At 49.3% G+C, this 18,034-nt stretch overlaps 3 protein-coding genes across 8 annotated transcripts in view; all 3 read right to left on the reverse strand.

Annotated features, from left to right (window-relative positions):
* Gmap (Golgi microtubule-associated protein) overlaps positions 1-9,261 on the reverse strand; it is a 31,551-nt gene extending 22,290 nt beyond the window's left edge. For 3 of the 4 annotated variants that reach the window (XR_001452475.2, XM_033383597.1, XM_002133380.3), the window contains exons 1-2: positions 8,882-9,260; positions 8,677-8,790 (exon numbers count right to left, since the gene is read on the reverse strand). Coding sequence is in view for 3 of the 4 variants with exons in the window: in XM_033383597.1 (XP_033239488.1) it covers positions 8,677-8,790; positions 8,882-9,085 (318 nt within the window). In the remaining variant the exon portion in view is untranslated. Of the gene's footprint in view, positions 1-8,676; positions 8,791-8,881 lie in introns of all 4 variants that reach the window. The other variant, XM_033383598.1, reaches the window with a different exon arrangement.
* On the reverse strand, positions 4,106-6,406 carry LOC26532259 (F-box-like/WD repeat-containing protein TBL1XR1). The gene has a single exon (XM_033383602.1). The coding sequence runs from the start codon at positions 5,937-5,939 to the stop codon at positions 4,257-4,259; it is 1,683 nt and encodes a 560-aa protein (XP_033239493.1). The 5' UTR covers positions 5,940-6,406; the 3' UTR covers positions 4,106-4,256.
* Positions 9,262-9,404: 143 nt separating the features above from the next.
* LOC6901875 (arginine/serine-rich coiled-coil protein 2) lies at positions 9,405-17,906 on the reverse strand. Of its 3 annotated transcripts, none has more exons than XM_033383600.1 (4): positions 13,624-13,806; positions 12,812-13,249; positions 10,972-11,154; positions 9,405-10,902 (listed from the first exon to the last, which is right to left on the reverse strand). In XM_033383600.1, the coding sequence occupies exons 1-4, from the start codon at positions 13,684-13,686 to the stop codon at positions 9,568-9,570; spliced, it is 2,019 nt and encodes a 672-aa protein (XP_033239491.1). In that variant the 5' UTR covers positions 13,687-13,806; the 3' UTR covers positions 9,405-9,567. The 3 variants fall into 3 exon arrangements, 2 of the variants coding, with proteins under 2 accessions (XP_033239491.1, XP_033239492.1); XR_004470212.1 differs by lacking the exons at positions 9,405-10,902; positions 10,972-11,154 and adding exons at positions 14,216-16,251; positions 17,152-17,906 and having other exon boundaries at positions 13,130-13,266; positions 13,624-14,154; XM_033383601.1 differs by lacking the exon at positions 12,812-13,249 and having other exon boundaries at positions 13,624-13,805.
* Between the last annotated feature and the right edge of the window lie 128 nt (positions 17,907-18,034).

Here is an 18,034-nt window from a genome sequence, read left to right on the forward strand (position 1 = left end):
GCATACGGTAGGGTGGGGCGCCATCTACTTGTGGCATACACTCGAACAAACACAACAACTCTTCCGGTCTACGCGTCCGGGGTATAGTAATTGCAGGTCTCCTCTGACAGCAGCAGAGTTAGAGGCAACTCTAGCTGCACTTAGCGACATGCAACGTTTGACTTCTCATTGGCCGTGGGTCAGTTGTTTGGTGGGAATTCCGCCCAGTGAGCCCAGTGCGCCCAGTGGGCCCAGTGGGACGGATGGTGGGAGGCGATGGGTGGCGTGGGTGGCAACAACAACAAATTGTCATTTTCATTCGTGCTCAGGTGAGCAGCCAGCACCAGAAGCAGCAGCAGCAGCAGCAGCAGCAGCCAGCAGAAACATTTGATGAGTGCATTATAGCATTCATCATAGCTGAATGATTTTGCTGACCATAAGTGGAGGTCTCGACGATTGTTACCGCGATTATTAAATACAAAAATGTACCTACATTAATAATAAATATACGAGTGTATATGTATGTACACGTAAGTAGATCCATGGGCATCTAGGGCAGCCGAATCATGAATGATTCCGCCGGTATTGAATGAAAAGAAGACCAAGGGAAAGGAAATGGAGTCCGATGGAGTCCAGATATGACATGATACTCGTACTCGTGTGGGGGCGAAAATGTTTGGACATTTAGTTTAACCATAAACAAATCTTGGCGCTGAATGAATTTCTATTTGAAGCCCAGAAAAAAGTAATATGATGACTGCCTGCGATATGCAATGCAAACAGAAGCAGAACCATATGTACATTCGAAGAGCTCCAAGGAGCGGAGAGCCCACAAGAAGACAATACGACCACAATAAAGATGAGTAGCAAGGGGACAAACTCAGTGAAGGCATTACGCAAGTACATGACATCCGAAACCCAGATAAATTGGATTAGTAAGCAACGATAATAGTGCTTCATCAGAACGGCGACAGAAGGGCACTTGAACGGCAGGATTAACGGAGATGAAAGACTCAATGCGTTGGCTATGGATTAGGATTGGGGTTTCAGCGCAAGCCAATCACGATCGGATGACTAACAAAAACATTTGTTTATTATTTATACCCAGATCGTTCGATCCGAAACCATTCCTCTGCCGTTCTTGCCACCTTCCCTTCCCACAGGGCCCCCAAGAGTCGTCGTTTTGCCTTTGCTCTGAGTGATATGTGGCACAGTTGGATGGAGCAATTACAATCACACGAAGGTTGGACTTCGAAGCCAGGTCCCACCAATATATGGATCCGTTACTGGGTTTTTCTGGATTTCTGGGGGATACTCTTAAGAAAGATCAAATCCACCGAAGTTGTTCTTCTGAAAGTTTCTCCAGTTTTATGCCAGGTCCCCCACCCGCCTCTCATTAGCACCCTGTCAGCCTGTCACTCGATATAGATGTGTACATATGGCAATATATACACACATATTTGGCATGTCGAATCTATACAGTATGGTGGCGAGCTATCAGGAAAAAAAAACAATGTAATCAGGGAGAAATCGGTTACATCGGAGACCGCACCATCGTCCGGACAGGTATGGCTAACGGGCGTAGCCAATGGGCAAATTTTACCTTGCCCAGATGCCCTCCCACTCCAGCCCGTTCCTGCCCCCCTCTCCCCGCTAATTATGGCAGTTGAAGAGGCAGAGGAACACGGGACCAGAGGGAGCGGAACAAGTGCAGCTGGGACACATTTGACACAGTTTGACCAAGCGTAACAAACCGCGTTTATCAAATGGAACTCGATTTGGTTTTGGTTTCAGTTTTGACGGTTGACGTGTCCGAAAAAAAAAACAATACAAAAAAAACCGGAGTATCTCTCCAACTACCCAACCACCCATCCACCCCCAGCAACAGCATTTTCCCCAAAGCCCCACCGCCCAACGCCCAATGCCCCACAACCCCACTGACCCAACCAGCCAAGCGACCAATCAGCATTTCCGCTCTAATGAAATCCATGAAAGATGAAGTACATACATATATATGTACATACGAATGTGTAGGTACATATTTCCAGGGAGTTGGGAGTTGGATCTAAGTGATGTGGCCTATGGGACACAGGGCGAGCAGATTATACGATCGGTAGTTCCTCCTCTGCCAAACTATATCGATTAAATCGTCCAGCATCCGATTGGCACAGCGATAATAGCAAAATCATGACGTGTTTCCGGTTCATGATGCTTCTCCGATAAAGGAACCCAGAATATGGAACTTAGACATGTTTAGACAAGAATTCGAATAACAGAATAACAGTAATGATTTGTGCTATCGATTAAGTCGATGTGATGTGCTCCAACCTCCACAAGACCTCCTTATTAATATATGTACACCATATGTTCAATAATATTAAAGAGTGGTCCAATGTCTAAAGAAGGGATTTCTATAATTAAGTTATTCTTAAATTAACGAAAACATTAGCTTAGCGCTCTGCTCTTTTTGGGCTCTCCCCCGCTAGGTGGGGACTGCTTCCCGCTCCCGCCTCGAGTCGGGAGGCCCCCATTGGGAGGGAGCCTCATTATCATCGCCAGGTGCGTGCTCGCTGCCTCGTGTCGAGGGTTTTAGTTTGGGTTTTATCTGCTTGGGGTCGTCTAATCGTTGTGTTCAAAATTGAACAATTAAACTAATTTCATTTCGCCACTGTGCGGCGGTTGCATGTAGGAATTTAGAGAACTTTGCTTCAACTCACCCAATATAAATACCGAAAACGTACCAGTACACATGAAAAAGGCACTCGAAAAAAATGCAGTCGTCGCAGTTTCCGGCACGAAATAGAATTGGATAAAAAAACAAAGAACAAAAACAAACCAACAAAAACCGAACCGAACCGAGCCGAACTGAACTGAACTGAAGAAAAAATAAAGGAAAATCTACAAAAAGTTGTCGACCTTCTTTTGGAAAATTTCACACGATTTTCAAATGCAAATTGCGTCTTTTTTTTTGCCTCAACGTTTCTTTACAGTTGTTGTCTTTTTGGGCCAAAAGTGGATCACACTGGGGCAGTGGAGGAATACAAATTAACACTTTATGCGGGCTACGCTCTGGGGGGGTACGTGGATCGCTTCCCGGAACCGAATGAGTGGCAGCCAGCAGGTGGCCCCGGCTTATATAGGCCCGGGCGATCCACCCCAACCCTGGCATCTCAACCCTTCCGATCCTGGCCAGCCCAGCCCGGATAAGATAAGGGGCATGGTTCGATGCAGATGTCCCAAATGCCCGACTAATGGGGATGATAATGGCTGGGAGGTGCAGACGGTGACGGTGTTGGCGACGGTGATGGCGACGGTGATGGCAATGGCGATGGTGATGGTGATGGTGATGGCGATGGCGATGAAGGGGGCACACTTATCGCCGCCCGCCTGGCGCAATTATGCAAAACAATATGGTGGGTACCAACTATCGATCCAATGATAACCAGAGATAACCAAGCAGATAACCAAAAACAAAAAAAGGAAAAGGAAAAAAACAAAAACAAAAACCAGGTAGGTAAAAACTAGGTATGAAAACATTCGAAAGCTTTGACGGTAAGTAGGACGATGGGGGAAGGATTGTGGGGGCGGGGAGTGTGCTCCCCAAGGGATGCAACGGAGCACCGATCCGGCCCAAAGAAGGGATTGCTCCGACTTAGCTTGTCAGCGATAGCTTCTACTACAGTGCTTCACTGGGTCCGTGTCAAGACCTACGCTGGGTCCCATGAGAATGGAACTCAAAAAAGTTTGATTCTGTAGCACTGCGTAATCTAAATGGAATGATGTAATCCCGCAGTGTGATTTATGTGCCTACCCTTTATCGATCTGGAATTATTGAGTGCCGATTAGTCGGTCGAAGATTGGGAGCCCGAAAAGAGATGTACAGTGCGTTTCACAATTATGGGATGCTATTTAGTCTGAGATTCGTTTCCTGGACGACTTTCCATTCAGTAATGGATGTACATAGTATTTCTGAGCCAGGGAACTGGCTACGAGTGTCGAACAGAAGACCTGGATTCGAGTGCTTTTCGTGGCATGAACTCCATCCAATCCAACAGCTCTTTTGTGGCAGTTGTAAGTAAATATTTTAATAAAAAAAATATGTATAATTCTTAACAGTACGTACTTTTATATAGAAAACATAGAGTATCAGAATTCAAATTGGTTTTTTTGTTTCGGGTTTCTTAGAATGTCTGCATCTTAAGGTATTACCTTAAATGTTGCATGGAAACGGGTCTTAGTAGAAAAAACTTGAGGAAACTGCTGGGCGTGACCAGGGATCATAACTTGCGCAGATCCAGGACAAAGATGTCGCCGTCCGAGGCACTGGCGCCCACCTTGCTGCCATCGGAGTTCCAGCAGACCTCGAAGATCCCGCCGGTGCCCTTGTAGCTATGCACCAGCTCTCCAGTCTGGGTGCTCCAGATGTGCACGCACTTGTCGAAGCTGCCCGAGGCAAGGTGCTTGCCGTCGGGACTGAAGGCCACGGAGTAGACGGGCTCCGTGTGCTTGCTCAGCGTGTATATACAGCTTCCGCGCTCCACGTCCCACAGGCGAACCGTGGAGTCGAAGGAGGCCGAGGCGAGTACAAGGTTCATGTTGGGATTGTTCGTGCTCGGCCCTGTGGGTGACCACTTGATAGTGTATATCTCCTTGGAATGGGCCAACAGGTCCTGGCAGCACCGATCCCGATTCATGGTCCAGATCTTCAGAGTCAAGTCATCCGAGCAGGAGGCCAGCAGCAGGCCCTGCGGGCACCACTTGATGGCGTTCACCTCGTTGGTGTGCCCACAGAAAGTTTTGAGCGGCTCTGTCTCGCCCAGCCGACACACGAATATCCTCTGATCTGTACTGCAAGAGGCAAAGGCCTGATTCGTCTGCCAGTCGACGTCCAGGGCCGGGGCACTGTGAAAGGCGAATTGTTGCGTGCACTTGCCCGTGCTCGCATCCCAGATGATCGTCGTCTTGTCCACTCCGGCGGAGACAATGTAATTCCCGTATTTGTTCCACTTGAGTGCGAAGATCGGCCCCTTGTGCTGACCCAGCGTCAAAGTGAGACTTCCATCTGTCTTCCAGATGCGCGCATAGCCATCATAGCTGCCTGTAGCCAACATCGAACCGTCGCAATTCCAGTCCAGGGATGTGACATCCTTGTTACCCGTAAACTGCGGCCCGTCTGTCTCTATAGAGTGCCTCAGCACCAGCTGACTGGAGTGGGCTTTCGATCCGGTCATGTTCCAGATGCGGGCAGTGCTATCGCCCGAGCCACTGGCCAGCAGGTCCCGGTTGGGATTCCAGGCGCAGATGAACACCTCGCCCTCGTGGCCGCGCAGAGCGCACACTTCGGACTCCGGAATCTCAACGCTCCCGACTATCTCCATTGGCTCGACGGGCACAGGACTGCCGCCCGCAGAAAAGTCGGTCTCACTCGAAGCTGGGCTGTGGTCTGGGGCTGTGTACGCCGCGACTATGCTGGGTTTTCCCGGCTTTTTTGGATAGAAAGTCGAGACCGCGACGGCTTTTTTGGATGTGGACGGGATGGAGTCGTCTATGCTAGTTGCATTCGCATTGCTCGACTCACTGGCTTGTGGATTTTTGCTGCCTCTGGAGCCGCTAGGGGATGCGGCACTTCCCCTGGAACCGCCCTCCGGGGTGGACTCTGCGGTGCTGGTGCTCCCCGTCGCCTTGGGCCCTTTAGAATCCGGCATCACAGCATCAATCAGGGAAAGGCCTTCAATGAGACGCCCCACCTCTCCGTCCGTGCCCACACTCCACTCCACCTCTGTGTAGAGGAGGCCCTTCTGGAGGATGGTTAGCAGGGCAGCCGGCGGCACCAGGCTTCCATTGATGTTGGTCCGCGCTACGTTCGACTCAATGCCGAACACGTAGGCGGAGTGCAGGAAGCCCGACTCCTGCAGGTATCGGTAAACCAGGAAGTTCACCTCGTCGCTGGAAAAACTCATGGCAACCAGGGGCCAACGCCTTCCAGACCTCGTTTCAATTCTGATGTGCCTCTGATTGCGGCAGCGGTGGCAATGGAGATCGCTGGAGACCGATAAAACGGCACTGCGCAAGCATGCGTCTGCATCGTCGGTGGCAGCTTCTCAAAGGGGGGACGGGTCTAATAGATCGTTCGTTGTACAACAACTCCTGAATAGTCGAAAAATTCAACTTGGCAGATAAGCGCTTCGCTTGCATTTTTTATACTAACAAATGAAAAAAGAACACTTGTTTACCTCGGTGTTGCATTTCTTAATATCGCCGATGTCATAGTTTTCAATGTCGATCGGGACGGAAGAGAGGACAAAATGTACACCACACCAATGATATCTCGACGATTACATATACATATGTACAATATACTCTACGAGTGTGGCGCGGGTGCGAGTGCGGTTTTCCGTAACTTTTGTATCCTTCAGATTCCCATGGTTTTGAATGTTCCATTAAATATATTTATTTTTTGTCGCGCGGGACAAAAATGTCTTGCGCTCAAAGTTATTAATGTTAAACGATACTGGACCAATTTTGTATGTTAGAACTTTTATCATTAATCCCGTTTTTTTTTTAGAAGAGATTATAAAATAGATAACAAGACATTTTATGCCTGAAATACCGAGAAAATTAACTCTAATAGGTTCTTACATCAAGGTTTCAATAGGTACAGTTTACAAAAAATATATCGGGACAGAACTGGATGGACTGTTTAGAATTTCGAGACTACTGTTCCCGGCACCCAAGCTCCAAATTAGTATAATGAGTTCCATACTAAAACCGGCATTGAAGTGTAGTGGAAACGACTAAGTCAATTTATAAATTATGTACATTGTACGTATGTACATAAATGCCTTAAGACATTATTTCCTTTTATGTGAAAAGTAAATTAGCTGAGACAGAATATGTGAATTTTATTGATAAGACATTCATAATTTGTTTATTATATTAATACTAATATTGATATTAATTTTATTATTACTTCGTATAATCTTTCTAAGCTAATTTACTATTAAGGTAAAAGTTAATTATGTAATGAGGGGATATATTGTACATAATCGTTTTCTAGCCAACTACACGTGTGCCTAATCATAGCTGGGCATTGGGCTATTCTGTGTGTACTACCAAAGTACTACCCAAAGTGCATGTGAACGTTCGTGAAAGTGAACGCTCGCATCAGGATGCAACTTTATGCGCGTCGCTCGCTCGACGAATCTCCCGCTCGAAGACTTATGTAAAATAGTTTAGTGTAGATCAGCGATCGGCAAGTCCCTATCTTCCGTGCGCTGCTGCTGGCACCACTACAACGTATCGTTGTGACTGCTGCCTACGCACACAAACGCACTGGCAACATGTGAATGCGTGCGTGCCGATCACTGGCAGCGCAACGAAAATTCAAACTCTGAACAAGTAATAATGTGCGTGTGTGCATCGGCTTTATCGTTGTGTTTGTGACCCTTACTATAGCAGTGGATACTACTGTTGCTCGGCAGATGTCAGGCACCCGTTTTGACTACAGGATTTTCAGGCCCAAGCAACCAGAAAATGGAGCCCGAGAAACCATTCGAAATCAATGGAACGTATGGCCGAACAGAAATAGAAGGTTTCTTTCGGATGACAAATAGTAGGTTATACGTGACTGGACGAATGTCTGGACAATTCAGTCTGAGAAATATCCTTACAAATATCCACGCATAGGAATGCATAGAGCTTCCGGTTGCCACTCCCAATGACATCCCTGACACAAATGGGCGGACCAACTAAGAAGTTGACTTTTTGATTTTGCTGTCTGCTGTCATTTGGTGACAAATAGTGCCTCAGAGACGTGTCTGGAGACCGCAAGCAACACTAATTTGGCGTTTTTCTATCTTATTTCGGATTTCTTTCGGTAGAAAATTTTGCAACGTCCAATGTCATAACACATGTCTTCTAGCAGGTAGAGTATAGTTGTGTCCACCCTGGCCAGGTACAGTTACGAAAAGAGGGACCCCAAAGCGACATCAGAGCTTGGCGTCGTTGTCAGTGACTTTTTTAATCAGAAATAATTCGGTAAATTAAACAACCAGGCGGCAGGCGGCAGGCGGCAGGCATTGGAAGGACCAGGTGATATGGATAGGCTTAGATAGGGAGCAATGGTGGCAGCGACGGAGCGTGGCTGGGGGCCAACATATGGGCAAAAACAGGGGGAGAAACGGGAAATCTGTGACTGGTACGTATCGTATGGATTTATGACAGAGAAGAGCAAACACAAACTATGTGAAATCAAATAGAAATTTCATAATTTCGTTTTCCACGAAAACGATGGCACCCACCCGGACAGGACGGGTAGAAGCGACAAAGATTTATGTGGAAGGGGAACAAAAAAACGGAGTGCTGTTAGAGAGCGCTGCTTATCGGCTCGACTTTGTGTGGGATCAGGTAAGCAAAGCGATAAAAGAGCACTCTGCTCTGGCAGTCGACAGGGAACACGCTGCTCCTGCCAAATTTTATCAAAGTTTAAATATTAATTCAGGGATACTCGTATGCGAGTGCGGCTGAAAGGAGAGCTGAAAGGAGGAGGAGGCTTATCGCAAAGGAGATAAAGTTGAGCAAACACTTGAGTGCAATGTTTCATGGAAACGGACAAATGAGGAACAGCTGCAGCTGCAGGTAGTTTGCCTCCAAAGCCCACTCGCCTGCTCCCTTCAATCCAACATCATGGTCACTCACCAGAGGCTCTGCGGCTGTTGTGGCGGCTCCTGCTACAGATGATGATGGTGTGACGAATCCGTCGCCAATTTGTTGGCTATTCAGTTTTGTAATTTGCCTCCGAAGTGCAGCAATCTGACCGTGGAAAAACGATAGACAGTTGGAAATGTGAGTATGAGAAGTGCTAGGAAGTCGCAAAAGTGCCCACCGCACTTCCAGGCCCTACCTCGCGATCCTTGTCCCCACAGAGCTGGTCCAGCTGTTCCTTTTGGTGTTGCGACTCCGCCAGCAGGTCCAAGGCCGTCTTTGTATCAGTATCCGCGCCGCGGTAGTCCTCGTCGCCTGGTCCGGCAGTGTCGGCCAGCACTTCCTGGGCCAGATTCGTCAGCTGGCCCTTGATGGAGTTGAGGCTGTTGTTCAGCCAAGACATGTCTGCTGCCTGTTTGCTCCTGTACCTTGTGCGAACGTAGCTCTCTCTGTCTGGCCAAAAATATTCCTGGACGTCCTTTCAACAATCAATTTGTTATTTCCTTTTTTTTGCGTGGCACAAACTCTGTTTTGCAGCTGATTTTGTTATTGTTTCATTGCGATAGATCAGCGTTGTTATCGATAGTTGTGCAGGCCACACGATGGCCCACTCGATGCTGCGATAGTCTGACGATAGACATCAGGTCAGATTCTGCCTGCTACATGTGGCGGGCTGGATATTTGGTTCAAAACACACAAATCATAAATCAATTGTTTATATATTTGGTTTGGAACATTCGTCTGTTTCAACGTTTATTTATTTGTAAATTTTGTATCAACACAAAAAAAAGTGAAAGTAAACAGCTTCAAGTGGACTAATGAGTGTGGCATCATATTTACAGCCAAGTTGTTCTCCTCCTCCTCCTGCTCTTGCTCCAGGATTCTTTAGAAGGTGCGCGGCTGGGAGCCAAAGCCCAGGCCGACGCCTCGCATAGTGTGTGTGGCTGCACGCGCCATCTCGTACTGTTGCTCCATATTGGAAAACATACGCTGGCGCTGCTCCACATCGGCAGGTACACCAGCTCCCCCTACAGCCGCCGTCGATGTCGCTTCGCCAGCGCCAGCATCTTCGACAGCTGCTCCGACAGCGCTGCCGTTGCTAGCATCTCCCAGCTCGCCGTGTTCTCGCCCGTCCGCCACGTCATCTACACTGTTGTTGCCGCCGCCACCGCCGGCATTCTTGATGCCCATCAGCCGCATAAACTTGGAAGCGACCTTTCCGTCCGAGTCCTGCGAGAAGTGCGCGTTGCCCCACTTGTTGGCCGGAGGATCACTCTTCTTTGAGCCCCACAGCAACTTGCGCTTCTGCTGCTGCTCCGCGTACCGATTGGCATTGATGATGCCCGGATTGTAGTAGCTCGGCAGCTGGATGGGCTTCACGGGCGACATGGCCTGGATGGGCGGCATGGTCATAATGGGGGGTATTCCCATCGGTCTGATGGGGGCGTTGGTCACTGGCGGAACGGCCAGGGACATCAGTGAGGGTATATTTGTTGAGTAGTTGGGCGTCGGCAGCAGTCCTCCACCTCCTGTTCCTGTTGCGCCCTGAATGGGGGCCTTTGCTTTCATAGCTGCCACAGCGACTGCTGATCCCGCGGAGGATAGCGGTTTGAGGAGCATCAGTCCAGGTCCAGAGGCACTGCCTGCATTCACAGCACCTTGATTTCCAGCACGGGGCAGCCGCTCCTCGCCGATTGGTTTCTTAGGGCGTCCGCCAGTGCCCCCCGGCTCCAGCGGCGACCTGGAGCGGCTACTGGAGTCGCGTGCCCGGTACTTGCGTGATGACGATGCTGAGGATAGTCCTGTCCCAGATCCTGATGGCTGATGATGGCGGCGGCGGCCGGACGGCGGTGGTGTCCCTGTCGGCGTGCGGGATCTGGAACGCGAGCCTCGGCGCCGTCGACTGCGGTCGTCATAAGAGCGACGCTGAGATTTGTGCGAGGCTGCATTGGCAGACGAGGATGAAGATGAGATGTGTGAGCGTGAGGTGTCGCTGTATCGCTGATCCTTGCTGTGATGCAGATGTCGTCCGCTGATATTTTCACGGCGGTGATCGCCTCTTTCACGATCGCGATCACGGTCACGGTTACCATGGCGATCGTGGTCCTTGTCCCGCTCTCGCTCTGGCTCTCGCTCGCGATCCCTGTCCTTGTCCTTGTCCTTGTCCTTGTCCCTGTGGCTTTGCTTAATCTCTTTGGTGCGATTGTGGCGATGGGCGCCCTGAAATGATAACAAAACCATATGATCATAAGAATATCTGCGATTAAGGCTGGGAGCAGAAGCACTTACCTTGCTGTTATCCCTGTCCCTGTCACGTTCCCTGTCCCGGCTGCGGTCGACATCGCGCTTTTCCTTCTCCCTGTTCCGATCTCGGTCGCGCTCCTTTTCCTTTTCCCTCTCTTTCTTTTTCTCTTTTTCCTTTTCTTTCTCCTTCTCCTTTGCGCGCTCCTCGCGTTGTCGCGGCTGGGGCTCCTGCAACAAGAAGAGGAGGCAACCCACCAAGGAAATGTACATATATTAAATAAACGATCTAAAGGCGGAAAATAAATCTAAACTATGGGGGTCGGGTCGGGTCGAGTCGGAGCGGAGCGGAGCGGATCGGATCGGATCAGCTGGCGGTGCGTCCTGGCTCCTGACTGGCTCGCACTAGGACCTGCGCTGCAGGCCTAGACGCTGCAGCAGAATTTTCTCAGGGCTTCTCTGACTGGCGACTGACTGGCTAAGAGAGTTAATGGTTCTATTTGCTTTTGATCACTTTGGTTTTGGGTATACTCACATTCGTGCGGGTCGATCTCTCTCAATCTGAATCTCTTTTCCGCCACCTCGTGCGGTTCAGTGGGTGGTGGGTGGATATGAGGGTATGTTTGTTCGTGTGCGTGTGCGTCAGTGTACGCGTGCGGGTGCGTGCGTGTGTTGGGTGGGATCCAGGAGTTCGATTGACTGGGAACTCAACTCTTGGGGCCCTCGGACCCACGCGTCACACACCCCACAGGACACATGACACAGGACACAGGACACAGGCCACACCACAACTCTAATATCTATGAAACTGTACGGAGCTGTCATCGGTTGGTTCATCGATGCTATCGATCGATGGAATGTGGTGTGTGTGTGTGTGTGTGTGTGTGTGTGTGTGTGCGTGTGTGTGTGGTCGGGTGTACTCGTTCCGCCGAAGAATCAGTCGTCTGGGTGGGTCGTGCGTACATTTTTGAGATACAATTGGTTTTCTTTTTTTCGTCCTTTTTTGTTTTTGTTTTTGTATTGTTTTTGGTCTTTGTCTTTGTTTGGGTTTGGTTTCAGTTTCGGTTTCGGTTTCGTTTTGGTTTACACAATAACAACAATAATGATAATAATAAAATGGTAGATTTTAGTCATTTAAATATTAAGTGGCATTAAAGGTTGTAGACTTATCTACTTATCTGTGTAGACACACACGACACGGTCCACTGTCCACTGCACAGTGCACCAAATACGGACGGACCCTTTCGCATATGGATACCCTTGCAGAGAGTGCAGCCACGCAGCCACGCAGCCACGCACAGAGGGGGCACCCCAAATTCCTCATTTAATCAATTCGAGTACTTATTGTATCGGAAAACTACGTCATGAAGCTCCCATAAGAATAATATCATCTTGCTCGTACCATAATAGAATTTTTACTACGACGATCAATCGCAGGATGAGCGGCAAGCCAAATCGAATACATATATAATGTACATATTTACTACATCAACATATGTGAGTACATCGTATGGCCACAATCGATCTGCAAGGGTATGCAAAGCCTTCGGTGCGCCGAAGAATGCCTTGCTTGCTGGTTGTTCTTTCAAAAACATTCACGACCGGGCCAGGACAAGGACGAATGGAATGAATGTGAGAGTGCCGTAGATCGTTCGGATCGAAGGCTATAGAGGCAGACGACATACATATGTATAGACAGTTATTTCTATGCGGAGACGCTACATGAAAATACATTTTCCGAGATGCAGAACTTATCTGGCATTGGCCATCCGTTCCAAACCCATGCATCTATGCATAGCTATGCATCTACACACACATATGTACATATATACATATATGCATAATAAACATTTAGTTTATAAATCGATTCTTGAAACGTCATCGTTACCTTATCAATGGTGATGCTGTTGTTCGACGGGCGACTGCGACTGATACTCCTGTGATGTTGCTTTCCGCCGGTGGCCACCGTGGACGCTGGCTGCGGCAGTGGCGGTGTACTTTTCCGTCTCTTCGACTTTCCACTGGCGCTGCTGCTGCTACTGCTGCTGCTGCCGCTGCTACTGCTGCCACTGCTACTGCTGCTGCTGCCGCTGCTGCTGCTGCTGCTGCTACTACTGCTGCTGCTAGAGCGTCGGCGCTGACGTTGCCGTTGCCGTTGGTGTTGCTGCTTCTGGCTGCTGCTGTTGTTGCTGCTGCCTTCGTTGTTGTTCTTTTTGGCCTTATGCTGATGCTTTAAGGCAGTTGCAGCGGCTTTTGCAGAGGCAGAGGCAGAGGCGGCAGCGGTGACTGCCAAAGCAGCCGATTTCGTTGGTTGCGGTGGTGGTGCCTAGGGGAATTTTTCAACTATTCAGAAACAGCAAATTCGCATTATTTTACTAAAGCACTAGGATACAACTAAGTAGAGAGGTTGACAGTACGGGTGGGTTTTTGGTTGGAGTGTGGAACTGGATGTGGACTATTGCAAAAGGAAATATTTGATAGATCAAGTAATATGTATATGCACATATGTACACTATTTGTTTCTTTTTTTTTAGTTCATTTTGGATATTGGTTTTTCACACACACACATACACACATCCACACACACACATGGATGTACACCGCACGCCTCTGACAAAATGTGTACACAATATGAGCCCTGGCGTTCGATTTAAGTGCGTTTTTCAGCTTCTTCCAGTAATTGCTTATTTATTTATTTACCCGTATTTGATAGCCAGCATCATCTTGGTCATCTTCGCTGCTATAGTTGACAAGAGCCTCCATTATTTCCCGTTCTTTAATTGTCAGAAAATCGGCATCAAAAAATTACTGAATCGCTTGAGGCATAGCCCTGCCAACCTGAGCGAAAGAGGACATTGGGCTATCGATATCAAACAAGCAGCAGTGTGTTTACAGCACTGGCACTTCCAATTTGGAGGAACATTTGAAATTTGAATATTATTGAAATTTTTAATGAAATAAGGAATCACTACTATACTTTGTACATCTAGTTCAAAACAAAATAAAAATTATATCCCGCGTAGATCCCGCAGACTTCCGCTGCTCAATCGCCACTACTTATGACTGTGTAATAGCATTCTGTTCTTACTTTAGTCTTTCACCTCATTTCTGTCCACGACTCTGCGGTTTTGGCAGCGGTGGAAAATGTTGTGTGCTTAGATTCAGCATTTCCTCTGTCGGTTCAGTGAAAGGTGCTTCCATACTTGCGATTGTCTCCGCTAGGCTCTTGTACTGAATCGAAAAGAGCAAGTTAATAAATAAAAGCGTGCATTTTTTATTGTTAAAAGTTCACCTGCGTTGGCGGCTTCCAGTTGGCCCTGTCTTCAAAAGTCATAGCTTCTGATGTTGGGTGATTTGTATATGGGGGGTAGTGGTGGTGGTTCCATCTCGACCCCGACCTCGGGCTGCACTGCCAACGCCACTGGCCCTGCTGATGCTGCACCTGCTTCTGGTGCGGGTCCTGGATTTGCTCCTGCTGTTGCTGCCGCCATTGATGTAGTCGCTCCTGCTGCCAATAAAAGTGCTGCCAATACCACTGCTGCTGGCGCTGCTGTTGCCACTCGTTGTGGTGCTGCCAGTGCAGCTGCTGCTTCAGCGGCCACTGGTGCCAGTGCCACTGCCAGTTCTGCCAAAGCGGCTGATGGTGATACGTGTTATACACTGGATGGTAGGGCATTGTTATCTGCACGGGCGGATCGAGAGTGCCCCTGTAGCACCATCCCTCGGCGAGATTGTAGAAATGCTCGTCGTACAGGGCGTACAAGGTCGCCCCGAGCAGCAGCTCCTGCGAGGCCTTCACCGGAAAGTATTCCAAGCTGTTAATCATCTCGATCTGTCTGCTGTTCTCCAGCCAGTTCCAGTTCTGGCCGCTGCCACTGACTACCGGCTCGAAGACGGCGCGCTGCTGAAGCTGCAGTAGTAGTGGCTCCTTCTGCCTGACCATCTTGAGGAGCTCCATCAGCTTTGTCTGCTGCCGCTCATCCGGACTCATATGCATACCCGCCACCTGCGCCACCTCCTCCTCCTCCTCCTCCTCCTCCACCATCAGGGGATGCATGGACATGGGCATGGGCTGATGCTGGTCGTACTCAGAATGTGGCTGCTGGTGGGAATGCATTTGGCGATGGATGGAACGCCACTGATCGCTACTGTTGGACGGTCCAGGACCATCACTTTGCCAGTGATGGTTCGATTGATCCTGTGGATTGTAGTGGTCCGGAGGATTCTGGTAAATCTGCTTTGGGTAGCGATGTTGGCGCTCCCGCTCCACCTGATAGATGGGCACTTGTCCCTTGGCATTTGGCGTCCCCAGAGGCGAATGAATGTCCCAGCGATTGGCACAATCCGGCTGCTGCTGGCTCTCCCAGTATGTGGGATATATGTCGTCTGCGCTTTGTTCCTGATGCGGGTAGTAAGTGGCTTCATTCTGGGATTGTGCGGGGCGAGCCATGTCAATTCCCCGCCAGACTATATCGTGGGCATTCTCTGGAGAGTTGTCCTGGCCGTTCTCTATTCTGTTTTGTAGCCCGTTCTCTGTGCCACCCAACGATATATTTATAATGAAATATACGCTCTGGTTTTGGTCCATTATTCGGCTCTGACGCGCTGCCATGGCATTCCTGCGCCGTGCATTCTGGGTCTCGAAGCCAACGGGCTTCAACTCGCATTGGGCGGCGTTGTCTTCTTCCTGGTCGCGTTCCACCTGCAATCCCAAATTGAACTGGACTTGATTCCGCCATATCTTGACTGATCGGCAGATCTCCCTCTCCACGAGTGCTCCACCACCGCCCCATGTGTGGCCATCTATCAGTAGACCGAAGATCAGCGGCAGCGAGACACTGCTGGATGGAAGAGTATGGGGCCCGTGAATGCGACTGTGTGCGTGTGTTTGTGGTACCTGGCCATGCATACGGCTCTGATTGCCGCTTTTACTGGATAAATGGGGCTCTTGACCATTAGGATCTGCGGTACCAGACGGCGGCACGGGCCTATCGCTGATTAATGTCGATGTGGATGGCTTTGCCTTGGATTGGGGTCTCCCCTTGCCGCCGGCCCCTGCTCTACAGTCGAGCTCTTCAAAGTTGAAGAAGCTGTCCAGGGTCAGGGGCTTGATGCGGTTGTAATAGTAAAGGGCATTCTCTTCACCGAACGATATACGAATGCGCTGGCCACTGTTGAGGCCGGACGCAGACCCAGACCCAGAGCCAGACCCAGACCCAGACCCGGACCCGGACTGCCAGCGCTGCAGGACAAAGGGTCGGCTACTGTTCTCCCGCAGCAAATCGGGATGTGTTACACGACGAGCCATTGCCGAGGCTTCGTCATTATCTGCAAAATCGAAGGAAACGGTCAAAGCAGTTATTTCTGTGTGTGTGTGAGTGTGTATGTGTGTGGGTGTGGGTGTGGGTGTGGGTGTGCAGGTGTGTGCTAGTATGATAGCCAATCCAATCGGTCTGGTCTGGTCTGATCTGGTCTGGCCTGCCTGTGGCAGCCGCTTGCTGCTTGCTGCTTTTAGCTTATTGCTTAGTTTTGCTCTACTCTGCCTTCATTCCTTTGCAAAGATCTCGGGATCTGGAGCCTTAATTTCGCCACCTCCGCCCGTCAATTCCTGAGCGCAGAACTCGCCCCACTCGCTCCTTGAAAGCTCGACTGCACTGCTCTTTCCCGTCTGTTGCTTGGCCGTGGCTTGTCTGCGGACAAGCTTTGAACACAAACGACTTTAGGCGCGGCTTGCCAGCACTGATGGAACAAACGAAGAGACTCGGAAAGAGCAAGACCTTCTTCGGTTCGGAGAGAGAAAAACCGAGAACACTTTTCTAAGGCCAAGGCTGCGATCGCAAACTTTTTCGCGCTAACTAACTGCAATCAAATGATGATAGACGGATCGAGGTAGGGTAAAGAATAAAAACAATAGCAGCCTGTTCGACTCGGACTGTTTATGGATCATATTTCATTCATCGGACAAATGCACTCCCCCAAACACTCCCTCCTATTCAGCGAAATCAGCGGAATTGCCGGGTTTCAGATGAACATGAATATAAATATGTACATATGAATGAAGGTGGCACATCACAAGAGTCCGTCTTGGAGTATTTTGTTTACCAGGCTTGACTCTTTGTTTATGCTACTATACTACTCGGCGGCTCGGTTGCTCGTTCGCTCTTCGATTCCTGGACCGTCTCTGCCTGTTATTTGATTGCGTTTGGGGGCTGTGTTATACGTACTTACGATTCGGGTTCATCGGACATGTCGGCGTGACGGCGCCCTGCACCGGATGGGGACCAGACATTGGATGATGCTGGATGCTCTTTACTGGTTGCTGGTTGCTAGAAGGTAGACATGATGTTGCTGTGACCGATCGGATATCGGATACAGCTGTGCCAGGTGCTGCCAATGTTGTCACGGTACTTTCCGCAAGGTTGGTGGTGCTGGGCACGACTGCTTATGGAGTGCTGGTGGAGTCGAGTGGAAACAGTGGAGGTTTAAAACCGGGTGGCAACTGTGGAGCGTTGAAGCTGGAAGGAATCTGTGCATCCTGGAGAACAGGCGGATTTTCTAGAGGATTGCAGCCGTGGGGATGCTGTGCATGGACCTGCGTTGAAGGTGTCAGATATTGAAGCCGGGTGTATGTTTCGAAGGATTGACACCTGCTAGAGGCTGTGAGATAGTGGAACCGAGTCGACGCTGTGTGGATTCAAGCCCGGGCTATTGGTGGCCACGATTCGACGCGTGTCACCTCTCCACTGATCCCTCTCAACGCCGTCGTCACTTATTCTGGCCGCCTCCGGCTGCCAGCCCTCTGACGCCATCTGTAGGCGCTGGAGATCCCCGCAGGTGTCGGTGGGTGGGAAGGAGTAGATGAAAAACAGATGGCACGGCAAGCAAACCCCACCGCCGAAATCGAAAGTAATCGCATATCTGCTTTGAATTTCGTACTCGTGCACTTTTCCTATACTTGAAAATGTCCCAGCAATAGGAATCAAAGTAGCCGAGGCAAACTAATTCTGTTAAATACATCCATACGTAAGTTTTTATTATTATTATTATTATTATTATATAAAGCTAATAAATAGTTAAAATTAGGTATTAACAAGGTATGGTATTATTATAC

This window comes from Drosophila pseudoobscura, chromosome X (assembly GCF_009870125.1).
Source record: "Drosophila pseudoobscura strain MV-25-SWS-2005 chromosome X, UCI_Dpse_MV25, whole genome shotgun sequence".
NCBI lineage: Eukaryota > Metazoa > Arthropoda > Insecta > Diptera > Drosophilidae > Drosophila > Drosophila pseudoobscura.

Excerpts from the sequence above, each read along its gene's own strand:
- LOC6901875 (XM_033383600.1), bottom strand. The coding sequence starts at position 13,686 with ATGGAGGCTCTTGTCAACTATAGCAGCGAAGATGACCAAGATGATGCT. Across the intron at positions 13,250-13,623 it reads ATGCTGGCTATCAAATACGG|GCACCACCACCGCAACCAAC; the intron begins GTAAATAAATAA and ends AAATTCCCCTAG. Across the intron at positions 10,903-10,971 it reads GGGACAGGGATAACAGCAAG|GGCGCCCATCGCCACAATCG; the intron begins GTAAGTGCTTCT and ends TTATCATTTCAG.
- LOC26532259 (XM_033383602.1), bottom strand. The coding sequence starts at position 5,939 with ATGAGTTTTTCCAGCGACGAGGTGAACTTCCTGGTTTACCGATACCTG.